At 40.2% G+C, this 21,701-nt stretch overlaps 1 protein-coding gene across 1 annotated transcript in view; it reads left to right on the forward strand.

Annotated features, from left to right (window-relative positions):
- The window catches only part of TAFA1 (TAFA chemokine like family member 1), a 237,937-nt gene extending 217,181 nt beyond the window's left edge, over nt 1-20,756 (forward strand). The window contains exons 4-5 of the mRNA XM_052778713.1: nt 12,036-12,160; nt 17,034-20,756. Coding sequence (XP_052634673.1) covers nt 12,036-12,160; nt 17,034-17,051 — 143 coding nt within the window. The 3' untranslated portion in view covers nt 17,052-20,756. The remainder of the gene's footprint in view (nt 1-12,035; nt 12,161-17,033) is intronic.
- Nucleotides 20,757-21,701: the final 945 nt, after the last annotated feature.

The following is a 21,701-nucleotide window of genomic DNA, read 5'->3' on the forward strand; positions in this document are numbered from 1 at the left end:
TCTGATTGCACTGACATTGTTGCACTGAAATATCTCCAAATCTATCATGTCAAGATTATGCATGATGTAATTTGTAATAGTAGGTAGGGATTTGTTTACAAAAAACAAATGTTCCTTTAATCTTTAAAACAAAATTAGACTTGTCTTACATCACAGAACAAAGAGATTTGAATGAATACAACACTTTTAATAAATCAGTAATTATTTTGTGGAGTGGCAGTTGGCTCACTTAACCTTTGAAAACAGCTTCCTCTACACAGATTTCAAACTGTGCCCTTCTGAGATAAATTTGAGAGCTGGACTGTGGAGATTTAAGTGCTCTATAGGCGTACTATTTATACCACAGCATTCCCCTATTCATGGAAGAGAATTTGGGCCATATTTTCTTTTCACAGCAGAGGTAATTGCAAGTTAACTAAACTACCTCCTAAAGAAATTTGCAAGCTCTGCCTTTTGGTACGGCTGTGCATGAAGTGGCACACCACGTGCAAGTTCATAGTACCATCGTTAGGACAATAAAACCTCCCTTGGTTTATAATTTCAGATTGAATCATCCCTATGATGAGAGCACAGGGCACCTGACCCTAGTTTGCAGTGTGAGTTGGTTGGTTGGTGGGGGTTTAAATAACACTCCACCAGCTGCAAATCAGTCTGCCATAAACATATTTCTGTAGTTACTATGGTCTGAAAATAGCTGGTGGGTACGGACAAGAGCAAAGGGCTGCTCCCATCCTTTCCCAGAGCACCCTGGGTCATCCATGGGTTACACTCAGCAGGGCTTTGACCCACATCCCTTTACTCTGAAAATCAACCAGCCGCATCCCAACAGGCAACTGAAGAACGCTGTTGTTCTTCTGCATATGTGTCCATTGGATAATAGATGTGTGCATATTTTGTTAGGCTGCAGGACCCAATAGGCAGAACATTTTGGTGGGGAAGAGAACATACCAAGAGTGTATTATGAGACATTAGGCCAAGCACAGGTGAACTTCAACTACTTGAAAAGTGTTTTAATCACCAGCCATGGACCAGTTAGGCAGCATTACTGCTACTAGACAAGACAAAGACATGTGGTGGTGGGTGTTTTGGTCATAAGTATGACCACACCAGCAGGTGCTTACACTGGTGGGACTGGGGAGAAGAAGAAGGTCCCTCCAGAGCCACATCCTGCCACCGTGACAATGCCAGCAAATAGCTGCTCACGCCCAACCCATCCTCTAGTGGTGGGGTCAGCCTGTCTGAAGGGATGATACCTCAAGCAAGGGTTCTCCTATAAAATTGCAAACCTGAGTCGCTAAAGTGATGGCCAAAATCTGTATTTAATCACACACCTCAGTGTATTGCTGAATCTGCCAATACTACTCAACCCAGCAAGAGTCTCAGACCAGTGGTGATATTCAGACCCTTTTAGGACATTAGATTCTTATAATAAGCTCAAAATTAAGGAGTGTTTCAATTCAGGAACTTTCCAGCTCTGATTATTATCCTTTCTCCATCCTTCTTAATAGAAGAATAGCAGATGGCTTCATGTACTTCACACCTCTTAGCAGTCTCTTTTTCCAAAAATTCCTTGATATACAGATTTTATGAGAAACATCACCTTTTACTGCTCACACCAATCTCTGATCATTGTGCTTTCAGTTCTTTTGTCCTCACACGCTTTCTTCAGCAGCAAGTACCCACCTGACAGCCCTCACTATTACAGTGAGACGCTTGGAACCCCAGTTGCATCTCTCATCATTTTCCAAGCTTAGAGATTCAGCCTTAGGTCTTTAAAGCACAGAGAACTTAGTATTTCTCACAGAGAAAAACAGTGACAATATAATAGCTTGCATTTAAAAAAAAAAAAACAAACCAACAAACATTTTCCTCTGGAAAAACATATACAAAGCTAAAAAAAAAGGTGGTTTTCATTGACTAATAACACATAATCACATTATGTGTTATTAATTTCTGTAGATTCAATGGAAGGATTTTCCGTATTTATTTATTTACAGGAATCTTCTCTGTGGACTGGGAACAAGAGACAAATACTACACAATTTATACCCAAGCAGTACACCAGAATTTAATTTCATAACTGATAACTATCCAACATATTATGCATGCTTTGTTATGCCTTATAAATGCATTACGGTTATATAATTTATTCATTTTCAGTGTTCTTTCATAGAGTGCCTTGCTGCTAAGCTATGTTTCTGGCACTTCATTCAGTCAAAATTTCATAATAGACTTTCACCCTTCAGAGCCCATCTTGCAGCTTTTCCCTTCCACCTCACTAAACCCAGCCCCCTGCAGCACAGGGGATTCACATTTGAGCAAACCGCAACTTTTACAGCCACCAGATTTGGTCTGAAGCTTGCGAAAACTAAGGAGGATCTTTTTCTTCCTGTTTCTTCAGTAACTGTTGGATCAGACCCAAAACACAGATCATTGGTTTCTAATGCAAAAACAGGCAATAATTTTTCCTCTTGGGTGCTCACTTCCACCGTCATGAGGGACAAAGTCATAGCAGTTATATCTTAGGTTCAACACAGTCATTTCCCAGCAATGCTGCTTGTGTGAGCGAACATCTCTACAGCAGCATCAGGACCGCAGCAGCTCATCAGATAGATATAGATATAGATATATAGATATGACTTTGGGTCCCTGCAGCCACCAAAGGACTAGCATTGCAAGGCCACCCACAAACCTCTGTGTCCCTCCCTTAGTCTCATCTCACAGCCTGGCACTTCTCTCCCTGCATTTCAAGTCATTCATTTACTTTATTAATGAATTATTATTAATGAAAAATTAACATTGCACGGAGACTTTTTTCTTGTTTGATGGCACACCAGTCCTCAACCCTGGTCTGAAACGTGTGTGTGAATATTTATAAGCAGCTTCCTATTGTCTTTCCAAAAAAGTATAATTATGCTGCAGTTCGTTGGCATTTCATTAAATATATAACAATAAGATTAAGGTTTCACTAGGCTATCTAGAAGTAGTTCAAACAGGGTGTAAATAACACTGCTACACTGCACAAATATTTTATCAGCCTGCTCTCAGCTTTGTTCTGCAGTGAGGGATGGATTCAGTTCCGAACTTCAGTTATAAATAGCAGCAGTGGGTCTCCCTAACCTACAAAAGATCAATTTTCCCCATACAGGTTGGGAGGGGTTCCTTGGTCACCTGCATTCATTTCAGCTCCCTCCCTGCATGTAAGCATTTCATGTTTTCATTAGTCTCATTAGCACTCATTAGTGTCAGCAGGTTGCTTCCAAATGACCCACTGTCTTTGCAGCGAGGTTATGTCAAACACCAATAAACTCACACGCATAACACTATAAATAAAGGTGGGCGGCTTGACACTTGCCTTAGATGTATGTTGCTGTGCATGAACTCAAGAATTTCCACGAAAAAATGTAAGGCTGTGTCCCAGCACTCCAGAAGATCATAGAATACACTATGCACTTTTGGGGAGACAATTTTATCATACATGGTTTATTTTATCATTTCATGTCCTCTCTCTATGCTACAGGTATCTACAAAAACCTGTTTTGTTGAGGCTTGCTCTGCCTTTCTTTGTAGAAATCAAGTTTCCAGATAGATAATGCAGTGAAGGTTCAGCTATAATATCAGCTATGATCCACAGCTGTCAGAGAAAAAATGTCAAGCATTGGTCATGCCTGAGCTCGGTGAAATGTGGAATAATTAAAAAAAGCCAACGACGCCTTTTGAGTACGGTGTTAGCAAATGGCAACAGGGGTTGAGAGCCAGCTGCCAAGCACAATTCAGCTGACCTGGGACCTGCTGAGCTCTCTGGGAAGGAGTGTTACGACCCACTGGCCTCCAAGCCTGACAGCTTCTGGTGGCTTCATTTTTTTATTACCTTAAAATCTGAGACTTTGAAAAGATCTCACAAGTTGAACTGTAGGGCCCCCCAAAAATTTTGACTGCTTTTCATTAGCCTGTACTCAGTGCTGCTGAGATCGCTGAGATCTACCCCACTCAGAAGATAATGATGCAAATTCCACAATTCTCCTTAAAATCTGGATGTTTTAATCTGTGTAGCTAGCTAACAAAACAGAGTTTTTTACCCCTGAACAGCTGTGCACACTTTTTACGTACTCGGAGGACTTGAGTACTGTCATTTTTAATACACTCATGGAAGTGAAGATGCACGTTCATTCACCATGAAGGTGCCACCCATGAGAAATCATTGTCCTACTTCAGTTAGGGATGCCCCTCAGCCATATGTCTAAGCAACATTTGTTTCCAAAGGTGCAAAGAGAGGGACACGGAAAAATGACAAAGCTGCAGCGTTTGACCCTCCCAGGCTGAACAGCATTGAGGGCTAGAAATTCCTTTGCAAGATCTAACCTATTTTGTACGAAATCTGCTCTTTAGCAGACCATCTCTATTCAGCTGAAAGTCAGGCATGTGCTTAAAAACCTTCTGGCAGCACGCAGACTTCATATAATTTTAATGTTATTATTTATTATCGTAGTACCTAGGAAACCCAGGCTCAATCCAAGACACTATTCTTCTAGTTGTACAAATGCAGGAAAAGGTCACTCCTAAATTGCTGCAATACAGTGTTGAAGCTCAACAGGTCAGTAAAGACAGAGGGGAACGTACAAGAAAACAAGGCAAAAAGAACTCATCCTCTTAAGTAAATAAAATTACAGATGGTTAATTGGTATACCAAGAAGATGATTTACCTGTAGTAATAGAGAAAGTCAGAAGCAGAGCTGGGATTAAACAAGCCTCGAGAGTTTGGGATTCTCAGGACATTAGCCAACACCATCTCTATTAGTCATATTGTTATGAGGGAAGTATGCAACACGCTTATGTAATTTTTCCCAATTTACTTAACAGTATGCAAACTGTTAGAAAATGGCAATGTAAGTGGGTTTTTTCACTAGTGAGTCTTCTCATGCTGTCGAATTAGCACCCTTTTTGCTGGTTTATGCAGATCTTAAATGGAAATTGTTCGTGGATTCTTTGCGTCTAATCTGCCCTTTCATATTTTATGGGTATATTTTAGTGCAGCCTACAGGGTTGTTCAGACACATATTACACTCTTAAAAATATCCTACTCTGCCTGCTGAATATATTGCAAAGAAAAATCAAGAATTCTGTATGGAAAAAAATATAAACCCCTTCAATTCTTTCTAAAGCTTCTTCCAGTGAATTAATAAAACATTGTTCAAAAACCGGGAGAATATTACAAGAATCAGAAAGTTCTAAAAGAAAAAAATTTAATATGATGATCTTTTTTTAATGTTTACTACAATTAAAAAATATTAAATTAACTCAGCAAGACTGGATCTGAGGCAATTAGGAGATATGAGACATCACTTGCCAGACTGATTGCACTGTGCTTGTATTTTAAACTGGAGAAATGTCAGTTTTCCCAGAGTTATGAGAGGTCTGTTATCAAAGTCTGCAAAGTATTACTCTGCGTGAGCATTAGATTGATGCTTCTAAAATTGAGTAAGATTGAATTAAAGGAGATAGTTTGACAGACTCCCTGTAGGAAACATCCTGTATTTCTCCTAGACAGCATTATTCAACCTGAAATCTTTTGTTTCAGATTTGTATCCTTTAACATATCAGACTACTGCTTTACAACTCCAAGAGTAAATGGTATCTCAGTCTGTTTACGAAATATATAACCCTTCATATGACACTTTCTTTCACTCCGGTTTTCTCATCCTCCTAGAAAGTGTGTTCCCACCCCTGTAATTCATTCTGTACCCCACGACATCCCAATAAAGTAATAGAAACTACATTTCCCATTCAATTCTCTGAGATTTTTTTTTTAATAAGGAATAGGTGAGCACAGGGTTACAGACTCTCCTATTCTAGTTTATATCCCTTTTTTTATAAAACAAACAAACAAACAAAACAAAACAACCTGAAAAATTTTACCTACCTCTGTGCTATTGCCATTGCCAAAAGTCTCCATCAGTGCAAGAGTCTCTCACGGGGAGTTTGAACTTTCCTTTAATCCATTTAGAAAATGACTCACAATTTATTGAATAAAGTGGAGAAAATTGATATCTTTTCATTAAGCTGACAAAGTCTTTTTCACTACTGGCATCTGCGAAATGTGTTCTCTATTTAAATTTTATTTATATCAATCTTCTCTGGTGGAAACTAGATTAAAATGGAATGCTTTATACTTACAGTAAAAACTTTCCCATCCTGCAACGAGTGTCATAGCGGTTTTGAAAACAAACTCTGTTTCTTATTCCTTGGAGTAACATGATACCTATGATCAGGAGAAAGCGCAATCTAATATCTCTATTTCTTTGTATTCTATTTCTATATAAACAAAATGTGTACACTTTATCACAGGCAAAAAGAGATAGCTGCTGTGGCTTTATAATGGCGAATGCAGAAGTAATCTTGGAACATTTTAATACATAGCATGTTCCCTCTAAACTGTTGAAAAATGCATGATGATGCTTTGCTCTGTTTTCATATTTCAGGGTCTTCCATAAACATGAATTAAAGTTATATATTACTCTGTGAGTATTGTCATATTGTTACATTGTTAAATATAATGTCTTTATACTTATTGTCATATATAGTTTGTCATACTGTTAAAGCAATTTCCTAAATACAAATGCAGAAAAGTTAAAGGAGAATTCTATCTGCAAAAACCAGTCCATGCATTTTTTATATGCACTGGAGTAGCAAACATGACACAAGCAAGTGCCTGCGAGTCTCTGGGCTGTGCATGCACATTTTCTCCCAGTCCCCCCTCTGCCCGTGTCCTGTTCATCACCTGTAAGAGGGCAGTTAGTCGCCCCTTGGAACAACTGAGTAGCTTCAGTTTAATGCAAGAACTTGAAGACTGAGAAATGTGAAACACAACAAGTGCAGGAGTTTCAACAAGGAAGTTTTAATCAAATGGATTGTGTATTTTTTTCCAAATATTGCTTGATTCAAGAGGAAGATGATGGAATGGTTGGTGTTTCCATGTTAATTTGATCTCAGTTTAAGTGTAGATATTTGAAAGTGTTTAGTGCATTTTTACTGTCCCATAATAGAATAACTTGTTACTGCAATTCAAGGGGAAAACATCCCCAGCCAGCTCTCTTCATGCGTCAAACCGTTGTGCTCCAGATGATGCACAAGAACAAGTCAAAAAGCAGTCACTGCCCCTATGCAACCTACAAAGGTTCTTAGGAACTTTGCAGGCTGAAGCCCACTAAATTCAAAGCTGGAAGCTCCCTGCAGCCACCTAAGGCTTTGGGCATTATGTTTGGGAACAAACGCATTTTAAAACACAATAGAATTGTGTAAACACTAGCAAATAGAAGCTATTCTATTGCTCTTTCCCTGTATTCAGTCTGATGCCCAGATCTCTTATCTGTAGTTTATTTCTCTGTTTGGTACACATGATCAGCAAATGCCATTTCAACCAAATGCTTTTTGTCTGTTAAACCATGCAGACAAAATACATCAAAAGTTAAATATTTTGATCAAAAAATTTCTGTGGCTTTGCAAACAAAGATTTAAAAAAAAAACGGTGTTAATTGGACTGGAAAAAAAAACCCTCAAGAATTTTCTGAAGAAAGTTGCTTTCCTACCCAGCTGCATTAGTTAAATGCTTGGCGTTTAATATTCTCATATAAGAGGCATTTTCTTGAAAAGAGCTTAGATATAAGCAATCCCTTATTTACACTAGCGGGAGCTGGGGAACAAAAAAAACCCCAAAACAAAACATAAACAAAGCAGGAGTAGCCAAGGCTCTTTTATATCATATCCTTTTTCTTTCCCCATGGCTGAGGGTATCTGTCTCAGTCAAATCAGCCTTGCATGAAAAAACTCCATGCTTCGTGTATTCCCCAGACAGTGAGAAGAACACAAAAAAACCACTCCAAAACATTACAGGCATCTAATTCAGCATGATGTGAGCACTCACGGCCTGTGATGCCTGGTGACTAACGGCAGTCTGTAATTCTCATCCAGAATTAGCAGTTCGGGTCACTGAGAAGCTCAGGTTCCTTGGGATCTGGGAGATCTTGAATGCAAACCGCCCCGAGGGGAAGCATCTTAACTTTAACAATTCTCTCTCTCACACGATGGCTTTGGCACATGTCAGGCAACATAACCTAAAGTTAAAGAAGCTGCATTGTATTCGCCAGGGAAGCTTTTCCCCTCCTTCCCCATACAGGTGTACCTAACCTTAAACGCAGCAAACTCTGATTCATTTTAAAGCTTTTTTCTGCCTCTTTGAACAGAGCTGGAGGTGTAAAACTTTGAAATCAAGTAGACCTCAAAGGATCAGCAGTGCCCAGGAAGGACAACTGGTCCTAAAGATTAAAAGGCTCTTAATAGAAGAGAAAACCTATAAACACAAGACTCAAAGCAAATAATTTTCATTGGGCTCTGGACGCCCCTGCCACAGCGTGGTGCTGAGGACTAGACCACAGCGAGCTTTGTAGTGCTTCAGACTTACAAAGGATTTTTTGCCCACTTACCTATTAGAGACAAATAGGAGCTTTTCATCTGCAAATGGCCTTAGTTTGCCCCTTTATAAAAGGAGCCTTGTTTCCAGCCTAGCTATAGTGGGTAGGGACAGGTGAGGGTACTCACTGGTGGACCCTTGTGGGCTACCTTATGTTTGTAACTGCACTGTGATAGCAAATTAATATATATATGTACTAAAACCTGCACAATATTACATGAATCAGTTGACATTAAGGTTCAGCACTGACTTTGCATTTGATTATTTTTCAGGCTCAATATCCGAACACTTGGGCTGTATTTAACAACATCAATAAGTAGTTAGATCATTTTAATTGCTATGAACAGCATTGCTTCTCCATGCTGCCTCTCAGTCTGTATTCATCTCATATCTCTGTTTTACATTGTAAACTCCCTAGGCCAGGGTGTTCAGTTTTGTGGCTTTTAGTACCTAGCACCATAGGATCCTTCTCCATGGTTACTTAATGCTACAGCACTGCTACTAGTAAATAATTATGATCATCGCTTTTGATTCCATATCATGGGATTCTTCTCACGTATTCTGAAGATGCTCTGCTCTGATGATTGCTGTGAAGGCCAGTATTTAGCAGGATATGGTTTTTCAGTTTGCCATTGCACAATCTATTATTAGAGTGCAGATTCAGCCCTCGTGCCTTTTCGTGCATAGCAAAGAGAGATATCTTTTTTCTCCACTGTTAGCACCATTAATGATACCCTTCTGAAAATGATGTGCGAATAGCATCACTAAACTGCTTTGCAAGTGCAGGTATAAAGGGTTTTTTTTCTGTGTTGTACATATGGAGAAATGATACATTACATGATAAAAATTAAGTGTAAGCTGTGAGAAGAAGTAGGAAAGACAACACAGAGAGCTAGATGATCATTCTAGGGCCCGTCCAACTGAACTATTCTCTTCTGTTCTACCCTACTCTATTCTAAGCTTAGCTCACTTGCTCCAACTTCTGCAACTCTTCTTCCAGACCAAAGGAGCTTTCAAACCCAAGGCATTTCTCCCTGCATTTCAAGTAAACTCAGCAGATGAAAACCACATCCCACTGGGACATCTATTCAGCAAGTCTGCTGGTATAATCACATACCAAGTGAAGGCCTGTTTTAGAGATACTAACTTAGACTCCTGAATTGCAGTAGCTTCCCATTAGAGTTAAGTACCAGGCCCAGAAATACTGCTTCTCATTCTGGTTTATTTTGCACTAAAGTGGGCTGTACTTGGATGCACTTCAGCATGGCCCACCAAATATCTTGACCATATGCCACTCAGATCAACCATGTACCTCAACAAATGGCAGGGCCTGGTTTGTCCAGCTTTTCTGAGGAACAAAGATCTCACCTTTCCAAAGGAAGTCTTAATTGCACTTTAAAGAAAATGAAAGTGAAATTTAATGAATGTATACTTGACCTTCTTTACAGGATTTCCTGCTTTATATGAACCATTTTTATTTCCCAGAGTTTACTACCAGCTTTACATAAAAAACAGCTTCCTTTCTGGGCACATGACATACCTTTGAGTTCATTTAACCAATCTAAATTATTTCTCCCTGTTACATTCTTACCTAAACAACACGGTATTTGGCTTAGTTTGGGTGTAAGCATGTGTACCTAAGTCTCCCATTTGTAAATGTACATTTATAGTATTACACACCTACATGCTTGCACCCGTGTGTGTGTTGTTTGTTAGTCTGCAGCAAAGGAAGCTGCATCAGAAAGTCAGGGGATCATTAAGGAGAAGAGGTAATTACGTGAGGCTGCCAGGAGAGTTCAAAGTGGCTGAGGGTTGACCACGTTGGCAATGGTTCATTTTTCATGGACCACACCGGAAAACAAAATGCTAAACTGGAACAGTCCTATGAGAAGTTAGTTTTCCTCTCAGAGCTAGATCAAAAGGGGAACCATTCCTAGTAAATTAGGATTGGAGCGATAAAGTCAGCTGCTTAGGTGGGACAACAACAGGTCTGGTAAGAGAGCGTGATGGGTATAACTCTGTGCAGATAATGCTGATGATACGTAACTCTAAAGCCGTGGTCACCTCGTGCCCACCTCTCCTAACCCGAAAACAAGAATGCAGTTCAAGTGTTATTGAAAATGCCAGAGACCCTCTTTTGTCCCTTGCTGAGTCTCTCTTCTACAGTCTCCTGCTTTCTGTGCCACACAGAGCCTCCTCTTGCATGATGAAATGGAATAGCGATACACAGATTTTAGTCTAGGAGTATCTATGGGATTGGCACGTTTATTCTTCAGTTTGGTTTGGTCATACATTAGAGACTAGAGACAAAGGGACTTGTAGCTTCATCTGTGTAGCTGTGAATTAAGGGGATGGACATTGGTAGCAGCTGCAGATATGTCTTTCGGTGCTAGGATTTTGTGAGCATAAACAGATTACAACTAGATAAAAAGTATATCAAGACTTTAATTATAAACTCTGAAACGTCCTTAAATCAATGCATGCACAACAGGGCATTTTCCAGAGCTGAATGTTGTGATACAAGGTAGTCTGCTGCTTCAAAGGTATTTTATGGGCTTGAAGCAGCTATGTGGGGGTGATATGAATGGGTTAAGCATCTCTATTTGAGTGAGTGTGCGAGAAGCTTTGGCAGTTAGGCTTCATGAGTGCAACCATTAAATTAATTCTTGCGACGGAAAACAAACAACAGATAGAGCCACTCATGCACCAACTAGTCACAATTTGCAAGGTTAGCTAAAGTTTATCAAAATCCCCAGGCAAAAAATGTCATTAAGATACAGTTAAGGTTATAGACAGATACCAATTCCCAGGCAAGAAACTTCATTAAGGTACACTCAAGGTTGTAAATATATGTGCCAATTAAATTCAAACAACAAGATCCAAACACTATCATTACTTACAACATTAAATATTTGGAAATTAAAAGTTACTGCTAGAGATAATATAGTTTCTATGAAATTCATAATCATGTTTCCAAACTGAACTTCTGCTGCTGTTCAGTATTACCTTACCTTCTATTTCTAGTTGTGATGCTCTCTGCCATGGGATACTGTGAAAGCTAGAAGTCTACATGGGTTCAAAAAATTCTGCACAGGTTTGTGGAAGAAAAAGCCAGCTGTAGGTATTGAAAGCAAAGCAGACACTGTTTATTCTGGAGTACCCTGAGCCACAAGTCCTGAAGACCTGGAGAATATGCTGAGGAAAATCTCCTTCGACTTGCCTTGGTCTTACATATGTCCATAAAGATCAGATTGGCCACTCACGAAGACGGGCTGTTAGGGTGGATGGTCCTTTGGTCTGAAGCAGTATTGCTGCCATCACAGCATTCCCCGCAGTCACAGCACGATAGTAGATCTCGTGTATAAGGAAGCTATGGCAAGCAGTGCCCTGTCTTAGAGAATATAGGATGCAAAACAAGTAATTAAATGTGAAATCCTTGCAACTAAATTTCAACTGGAGGGTTTAGAAGGGACACTCTGCCTCTTAAATGCAGTGTTAGACCTTTGAGATATTATTTAATTAGATTTTTCATTATAACATAGTTGTGAACATTGTCTTTTCTCTTTTAGCTTCAATAGTGATTGGGAAATGGTGGTGTGAGATGGAGCCCTGCCTAGAAGGAGAGGAATGTAAGACGTTGCCTGATAATTCTGGATGGATGTGTGCGACTGGCAATAAAATCAAGACCACCAGAGTAAGTCAAGTCGTCTTTCTGTCTATACCCAGGAGGTCTTAGCAGGAAAGGGAGTCACTAATGATTGCTCACCCGTATCTTTTCCGTCATCATGTCTGCTGTAAAAGTCTTCAAAGATCACTACATACCTCTCCAGCCACCCAATGCTTCTGGCCATAATTCAGTGAAAATTCAGATGGATTCAGGCTGGTCAGCTGGGTCCAGGCTTGATAACCGGCGGGTTGGAGCTGCTGAATTGCCAGGTCACTTTCTTACAGACATTGTCACCTCAGAAAAAAAACCTAGTGCACATCACTGAGTCCCTTTCTGGTGGCTAAAGGGAAGAATATTAGACTAAAGAGATCTGCTGGATCCTACCTCCATTCCTTGGCTGTTCCAGGTCACATCTGTATTAGCAGCCTGTACAGGTGCTTTGTAGCATGAAACGGTGCCGAGGACTCAACTCACTATCTGCATTTCAGATCTTACTTCAGAGCAGCTCCAGCCCCATGCGCCAATTACTGACATACCCTTGCACCAATTACTGACATGTTCTTGAGATGCTGAAGATTCAGGTAACACGGGCCAACAGGTGACGACAACTTCCAGCATGCATAGCTAGGTAAATGCAGAGATACGGCCGCAAAGAGAGAGAGTGTGAATGAACTGGCTAAACTTCTCCCACTATGAGATTACCTTTGGGGAAAAAAGTGTTTTTCAAAAATAGATTCTAGCTTCTCTTTTGCGTTGCGCAATTGTTTCACAACCTTTTTCTTCAAACTGCCACCTATACCTGTATTCAACAATTTTAATTAAATTATTTTCATACCAAGATTGAATTTTTTTCCAAGAAAATTACATGGTTGTCAACTCAAATTATTTTTTATAAATGAATAAATTTTGGGTTTTAGTGAAGTGGAAAATAACTTTTCAAATCTGCTAAATGAAGAAAAGCAAATTTTCAAGAAATTTTTCGCTGTTTATTAAGAAGTTCTACGTACTCATAGCCCGCTACTAATTCACAGGAACATGAAGCTTAGTGTCATGATTTCCTGACTTCTTCCTTTTTCTACAGTCCTAACTCTAGTCATTTTTCATATCTTCTAGGCCTTTTGTCAAAGGAAGAGATTTTACCCCAACTGATCCCCATGCCATCTGAATTCTTTCCCTCCATATGATTTACCCCAGGATGAATGATTTGTATTGCAATCCTAGTTTCTCGAACGGTGCCTTCTGGCATGGCTAATCTCACCACCACATTAAATTGCTAGGATACATACTAATTTAGGAGGTTTTCTTTGCAGAAGGCAGTAAGTGGCCCCTGAAAACGGATGCATATTATCTCTCTGGCATCTCCCAGAGCAAAGGAGAAAGCATGGAGGGAACTGTGATTCATTGACTCAATTTCTTCCTGCAGTGTTGCTGTTGCTGCAAACCACTCTATGCTCACAATTGATCTCTCCACACTGAAACACCACTGGAAGATTGTGCCCTAATGTATGTACCTTGCAGTGCAATTAAAAAAAAAAAAACAGAAACGACAAACTTACTACATGTCCTTTTCAGTGAGGCAACATTCTTCTCACTGAAATGGGGATTTAAAATGGAAGAAAGTGATATTAAAGAAGTAATAAGCAACTTGAAGAAGTTTGTTATACTTTTGTTAAATTACAATAATTCAGTACTTCTGCAGTCTGCCTGCAAATTATATAATTAGGAATTGCATTTGCCTTTTTTTGTGAAATTGTCCTGCTCTTAACTCCCCCAACCCTCATCACATAAACTAGTTTTAGGCGATAGCCTGCATCTAGAAGTAATTGCTAGAAATTTAGCAGCTTCATTAATATGCAGATGTATGGTCCAATCTACTCAGTATGCATTATTGTATTTCATTTAAATTAAATACTTACAGAGTGAGTGCTCATAACTGAAAAAATATTTCTTCATTTACCCACAGGAGTTATTTTAATTAGCTTGTGAGGGTAGTACCTTATGGTGCTGCTTCCAGTAGAATTTTGCTTTGTGGCTTTAAAGTATCATTATAGAACCAAAGTGACAAAGGCAACATGACATGATGTGCTTAGCAACTGCCTCTTGCATTTTCTAAGCAAAAATTCTACTTCATAATCCCTGAAACTTTGCTTGAATCCGTACTGCTATGTTAAGTCTGGCAGCATAAATATAAAGTAATAGAAGCAATCAGATCCTGAAGCAGGCATTTTTTTCTTTGTTTTGTCATTTCAGATGGCATCAGAGAAAGAGATTACACTATAATCTGTACTGACCCCAATCCAGGCTGCAAGATTGGGCCATGTGTGTCTAATTTATGTAGTTAAGGAAGTTAAGAAAGCAGAAGAAACGAGAGAAATCAGTCAACATACTAGATATATCTGTGGTGATTAGCCAAAAAGCTAGAGCAAGTCACCATAGGCTGTAAACTGTAAACTGTTTTAATGAAGGCTTTTCCTTACACTAAATACATTTACGTTAGGCAGCTGCTGTCCTGACAAGGCAAACATTCTCATTTATGACTCGCAGGATTAAAATACCTATTAGTGTATTCTTCAAGGCCCACAGTAAATCACATATAAGCATGTGTGTATGTGTGTATACATTTATATGCGAATACATATATATGTAGTTTTGCAGTGTAGTGTATTACTTCATGGTTCGTTCTTAGATGTGATTAATACTGATTAGTGTCAGAAGAAGGTGGACAACAGATCCAGTGAAGGCTTTGCCAGCACATCCTCCATTCCTTCCTTTTCACGCATTTATTCCTGTGTTTAGTCCTTTAGCATAGCTCACTAATTACTTTGCTAAAGCCAAAGATATAAAGCTCACAGCCCCTGTAAATCGATTTGTTTTCTATTTATGATCAGAGCAAGTGACAAACACTGGACAGAAATCATTTTGTAATTCAATTTTTTAAGCAGTTTTAATGCTTTTTTAAAACCCTATTCACTCCTTTTTTTTTTTTAAGAACATAAATTTCAATGCTTTCCTTAAAAATGTGGGGCTCTTGGAGCTGTACCAGGACCTGGCTGGAGATCACATCACCACATCTTAGCAGAGCAGCCAGCACCAGGGGAAATGCAAGAGCCCGGTCTCAGTCTGGATGCTGGGAGATGGTGCCCACAAGGGCACATAAATGCCTGTAAGAACCAGAACTGCTGAAAAACATGGCTTTATCACTTCCCATCCGAGTGAGGGAGTCACTCACAAGCTCTTGGCATTGGATTGTCTTTCCACGCACGACTTTCTGTGCACCGTTTGCAGGGCCCTTGAGGAGCACAGTGCTCTTCCCCAGGGCTTTCTGCCCGGGCTCATGTACACACCGCACTGCAAAATGCCCTTTTTTTGTAATCCACACTAATAACACCTGGCTTTCATGTGCTAGCCCTCTGAATACTTCAACAAGCTGGTTTTCTGCTGATACTGTGAAGGATGGAAATTAAAGCATTGAGCACCTGGGGACTGGCAGAACAGCTCGAAGCATCTCTCCAGCTTCACAGCCTGTGTCCTCCATTACAGCCCACCCACTCCCCAGTTTCCAAAGTAACTCTTGGTTTACCACACATTTTGCCGTCAGAGAAATGCAGGCCATTTTACGGTGCCCCAAGTGGCCCGAGCATCACATTTCTTAGCAGCCACTGCTCATCTCACGCTGCAGCAAATAACACCTGAGGTGCCCAGAGTCCCTTGTCATTCCCTGCTCCTACACCAACCTCACAAATTCTTGAGGAAGTGTACAAATGAGAAAGGGGTGTATTCATCCTCAAGAGAGAAAAACCCAGCAGGGTCACTCGTCAGTGGCAAACCAGGAGAGTAGAAAATGGGAACTGGGAGAAGGAAGGAAATGATAAATGAATGCAGAGTTTTATTTTCTTTTTTTTAAGCTGTCCAACTAGGTTAATATGTCAGATGATTTCCTGATTAAGTTTTTCTTTAGAGCAGTGAAGAAACCCCTCTATTTTTGTGATAACAGTCACTGCAATTAAGAGGTCAGTTCAAAGCAGTAGAGCACAAGATAGTAAATATCTCTTGCTATAAGACTTACCGCTGCATTTCATCATATCACCTAGTGCTTAGCTAATAATTTGTAGCCCTGATTTAATGCCCAAGCCTGCTCGTATTCAAGTCAATTTGAGTTTCATTGCTGACCTAGTCGTCTAGCAAAGGGTTGGACCCCTTGTGCCATTCATCTGCGTGTATCAGTGAGGGAAAGAAACAAAAGCCTTGCCTTGAGAGAGCTATTTTTGCTTCTGGTCGGTCGTTCTTATTTCAGCATCCTAAAAAAACCTCTGGGCGGTGGTGTTTCCCCTTCAAGCCATTAGTGCACTCACTCAGATCAATTGTGGTGTTAGTCATAAAGAACGATGGTTTTATGGTCTGTTGCAGGCTGTGTTATCTCACCCGGGGTGAGCAGATGAAGTCGGTCAGACTTCCCAGTCTGTTATATAGCTAGTGGCTCCTATCCTGTCCCTCTTTGGGTAAGTGAGTTGGGGGGGGTCCAAATGAACCTGAAAGATGGATCCACCTGCGTGTCCTCGTCCGACAGAAGCTACTAGCATCGCTCTGGGAAGGGGAAGGTGGAAGGCTGGGGTGAGCATGGCCCCGTGCCCAAAGCTGTCCTGGCATCTCCTGCACCGCCAGCCCAGGTGATGGACTCACATCCAGCATCTCCCAAGGCACAGGCAGGAGCTCGCTCAGGGTCTACCTCTTGCCCATCCTTAAATCCCTGCAGCCCCAAGAGACAAGAATCCCCCCCAAAATATTGCGATTTAAACTCAGCTATATCATGAGCAGGGGCAAAGTGCCATGAAGCCTGGGTCTTTCTTTCCTCTCATAACATATTTTATATAGCTGACTCTTTCGCACTTTCTTACTGCAGATCCACCCGAGGACCTAACAGAGCACCGTCTGCATGGAGACAGTGAAAGCCCTGCTGATTTATGAGGACAAAGTATTGAAAGTTTAAAACCATCTCAGCATTTACAAGCCAAATGGATTTCTTATTTGCACTTTGACTGTTTACCAGAAAACAACGCTGGCTTTACTGTGTGAAAGAAAATATTCAGTGGAAATAATGCCCCTGATTTTTGACAGCTGAAAATAAAAATGAAGAAAATGGTTCCTTTGGTAAAGCTTCCGAGATTGCGAAGTACAAACAACAGTATAAGTTTGGATCTACAATTTACTTTATATCAGTAAAGTATATATATATAGAAATATATATATATTAATATATGATATTTTGAAATAAAAGCCTCACTCTTCAAGAAATTGAATAGTACCACACTTTGCTGCAGCTGCTGTAATTTTTTTTTTTTTTTTTTGTAATGGTCTGGAAGATCCCTACCTGTTTCAGAGAGAAATGTGGCAGTGAAGAGGCAAAGCAAACCTGCTTCGGTACAAGGACGCCTAAGAGCTACACAAATCCTACTGATGCGGCGTCCAGAGCTTCCTGTTCCCTTCGGCAGAATTTCGAGGGTGTTTGTTGTTCCACTTTGTGTTCTGGAGGCTTTTCCCCTTGTGCAATACTAGCATGCTGGCTTTGCTTCATTAACCATACTTGATTGATATATAACAATGATAATTCTATCCTCTTCCAAGAAAATATTTTTAGAGCTGTTAGATATTCCATGAAGAAGAGATGGACAACTACTGAGTGAAGTACAGTATGTATTAAAAGTTTATTTGGCCAAGTTTGGTAGACTGTGAGCTCCCTTCTTATTAAAGATGTACTGTACATACAATGTCTTCAGACTTTGTATAGCTCGTAGAGACTGCAGTAAAAACCCAGTAACCAACTCCAAAGCTTTGTGTTGTTGGCTCGCTAATTCTTTGAAACAACAACAAAGCTATTTCTTTCCAGACCAACATGCCAGCAGGCTTTTACATACGGTTTGGTTTTTTTACAAGCCCATTTGCAATTGGTGAACAGGCATTTCAGCTTAAACGAATGCCTCTGTGGACACCTCGAACGCTCAGGCACACCCACACGCAAGGGGCTGCTTGGCTGTGTGCTCTTATCCCACAGCACATGCAGGAGAACAACCTAAATTTAAGCTTCCCTCGTTGCAGGCCAGGCTAATTCTCATTGAGAGCATTTGTCACCAGCTAAAAGCATACATGTGTGCAATTCCATGGCACAGCAAGCGCACAACAGTTTGTGGTAAGCAAACTGCGCCTGAGCCCTGCTCTCGTTTCAGGAATAGTTTCTTTCAGTTTAATTTTAATCGGTTTCTTACTAAGGTGAACTCAGCTGAGATGAGATGCTCTTCAGCAAGAATGCGTCCACAGAGACATTGATCTACTCACTGCGAGCGGTTTGAATTCACATTTCTAGCTAAGCTGTTGCTGTTCACCATGCAGCCTGGCCCTTGCATTGCTGAAGATCAAATCTGAGGGCTGAAATGTGCAAGCCTAGTTCACATTCCCAGGCACTTTTGTGAGCAGACCAATTAATTTCAGGGGGTTTATTCATGTGGAAAAGTATCTTGCTGTCACGCACAAGTCTGCGCAATCTACCCTTCAGTATGCCTAATGCTACCAAATCAAAGAGGAATAGGGAATTGTAAAACTTGTTCTGTCCAGTCCAGCTTTGTTTCTTTAATATTTCCAATTTCCTTTCAGCCTGCTTACCTGTCTCTCACAGGACCCCTTTGGCCATGCTGATCACTTTTAATCCAATGCAGAGGAAGTGCTGCACTTCCCGACCTAGAGTTGGTCAAAATTCTCCCACTAATTTTCTTTCTCCTTCAGGGCAACCACTTCAATCCTTGATGCTTCAAGAGGCAGAAATTTGTCACTGTAATTACACTGTATATTAAAGCAGCTACATGACGTGTTACGCCATACTCCATGCCGTCTTTCCGTGCTGGGCCTTGCCTGATGCTCACAGTGGAAATGAGTATGTTGTTTCCAAGTACTTTCATTATTTCCCCTTACAAAAGATATGAGAGTGAAAAGCGTCCAGGGAAGAAGCTTGTTTTTCTTCTGTGCATGGAAAGACTAAACAGAAGCATGAGCCTCACCACCAGTTGTAGGTCCTAGCACATGGAGACCAGCCTCACTGGTGGCCCAGCTGGACAGGCCACGTATTTTCTGGCCACAGCCACCTGCCTAAACCACAGAAGATACCTGGACCCATGTCTATGTTTTAGTTATGGTCTGCCATGGCCATGTATCCCTAGTCCCATCATCTCAGTTCGGAGAGGACCACTGCCTGTCTGGTTACCCACAGATAGGTGTGCTCCCAAAATGAGATCATCAGACCAGCTCCAGGCTCACCCACCACAAGTAAAGAGAATATATAAATAAATAAAATTTTTAAAAATCATTATAAATCAAAATAAATCCTTAGCTTTTCTTATGTTTACTAGAACAGCATTTTAAAAACCCCGGGACCCTCTAGAGCTAGGAAGCCCTTTGTGGACTAGGAGACAGACCCTGCCACCAGGAGATAAGCTGATTAAAAGCCAGGATATGTTATCATCCCTTTACCAGTAGGAACTGAGGCATACAAAGCTAAATGGCCACTCAAAATCACATTGGAGGGCTATGGAAAATTGAGCAGAAATTGAACTTCTGTTTCCTTATTCCCAGTCTACTGATACTGTGTAAGATGACCCAAACACAGCAAACTAATCCATGCCCTCTTGTATCCTTTGCCAAAGTCTGAGGTATCACCATTGAGAGGTATTTACCCCATAGCAGTGTATCTGACATGGCTCAGACTGTGAGTAGATAACAATGCTTATGTCTGTGTCTATGAAATATGCCTGCCGAGATTGGGAAATATTAGACTTGCTAAAATATAAGAAGGAAATATTGTCATTACCACAGCAAAGTTTCTTAGAGATGTTTATGAATTTTTCTTTGCCAGTAGGCAGCCTCAAATATCACCACACCAAATTCAGTAAACATCTGCGTCTCTTTGAAGTTGCTGCAAAATCTGCTCACGAAGTGCAACACTGAGAAATTGCTGTTTTAATTAAAATGTTTTAGAGGGGAATTAAGGCCTTTGCAAAAATAATGACTAATAAAACGTGAAGTCAAACTAAGAGCCGGGTGCAGCTGACCTTCATTGTTCCAGTGAACCAAATTGAAAACAATAAGAAAAAAATTCAACTAGCCTGGAGTCACAATGATCATGTATTTCAGTGATATGCACAGCAACACAGTTTATAGCGGGAAAATGTCAGAGCTGCTTACCTTGGCCGATGGAAACCCAATGCGTTTCAGTGCTGGAGTGAATGGGTCCAACATCCTCGTGAGAAAGTGACGAGTCATGCCATTCTCTGCACAAGGTTAAAAGGTATTTACATCAACAGAAGAGAAAGTTAAAGTTCCTGCTTTCTGGCAGAATTCTAGACAGAGACATGTCAGGGAAAAAAGAAAAATATTTGTAAATGCATCAAAGATAGATTTATGTCAGTGTTTCTTCTTCAGATGTGTGAAACCAAGTTATGTAAATCTAAAATGTACAAGTTGGAAAAAATACTGAAAAAAAAAAGGGGGCTACCATCTGCCTGTTGATTCAGAAAATCTAGAATATGTGCTTCTGTCCAAAAATCTCTGGTAATAAAGAGCTCAGTGTGGTATGACTTGATATTGGTTTGAATATGCTACATGCTGTATTTGAAGAAAAAAGACCCATGGAGAAAGTCCACTCCTATGGCCAACAATTATGAACAGCATGATGTGCACCCAAACTTGGCATTACACAGAGAAAGGACCATGACAAATTACTGAAGGTGATACAGTTTATGATGAGTGATGCTCTTATCAGACCTATTGATCGACCATTAACAGAGTTTGCAGATACTTTCAGTGGTGTATTGCTTGTATGTTTTCCTATTATAAAACGATTAGTTACATTCCTAATTCTCCTCATTTGCCACTTTTCTGTTTCACTGTATGGTCCAAATATAATTACAGATCATAGAGAAGTTGTGGACGAGATAAACATACCTTGGCTTGGAAAGCACATCCATTTCATCTGAAGGTGGCAGTCTTTGTTTCTTCTTCAGCAGCAGGATGAATATTGTGGCCTAAAATGAGCTTCTCTTTTATCAATACCTCAGTCACATCCCAGTAAGCAGGGTTTAGAGCTTTCCTGACAAAAAAATGGGTCATGCTTCTTTGCTTGGTATTCTATTTTTTGTCAGAGAAAAATAGAAACACATTCCACAAATAAGCTTTCAGGTAGACAGAAGGAGATGTGTGTACAGGGCAGTTGGTTTAAGGCTGTCAACACTTTTTCTAGTTCATCGGTTTGAATTCAGATCATAGGCCTGACACATATTTATGGTTTCTTCTCTGAAATGGTCACACAGTCAAAACACTTAACTTCACAAATATTTATACTTTATAAAACTATGCTGCTCTGAGGAAAAGAAACTGAATCCTCTACTTTGCAGGTAGGAAACCGAGACTCATAAGACTTGAGACCTGCCCAAGGTTATATTAAAAAAACCTGCAGTGGAGCCAGCAGTAGAACTGAGGACTCCTGGATTTTAAGGCATCATTGCAGATGGTTCATCTACATTTCACA

The sequence above is a fragment of the Harpia harpyja genome, chromosome Z (assembly GCF_026419915.1).
Source record: "Harpia harpyja isolate bHarHar1 chromosome Z, bHarHar1 primary haplotype, whole genome shotgun sequence".
NCBI classification, from domain to species: Eukaryota; Metazoa; Chordata; class Aves; order Accipitriformes; family Accipitridae; genus Harpia; species Harpia harpyja.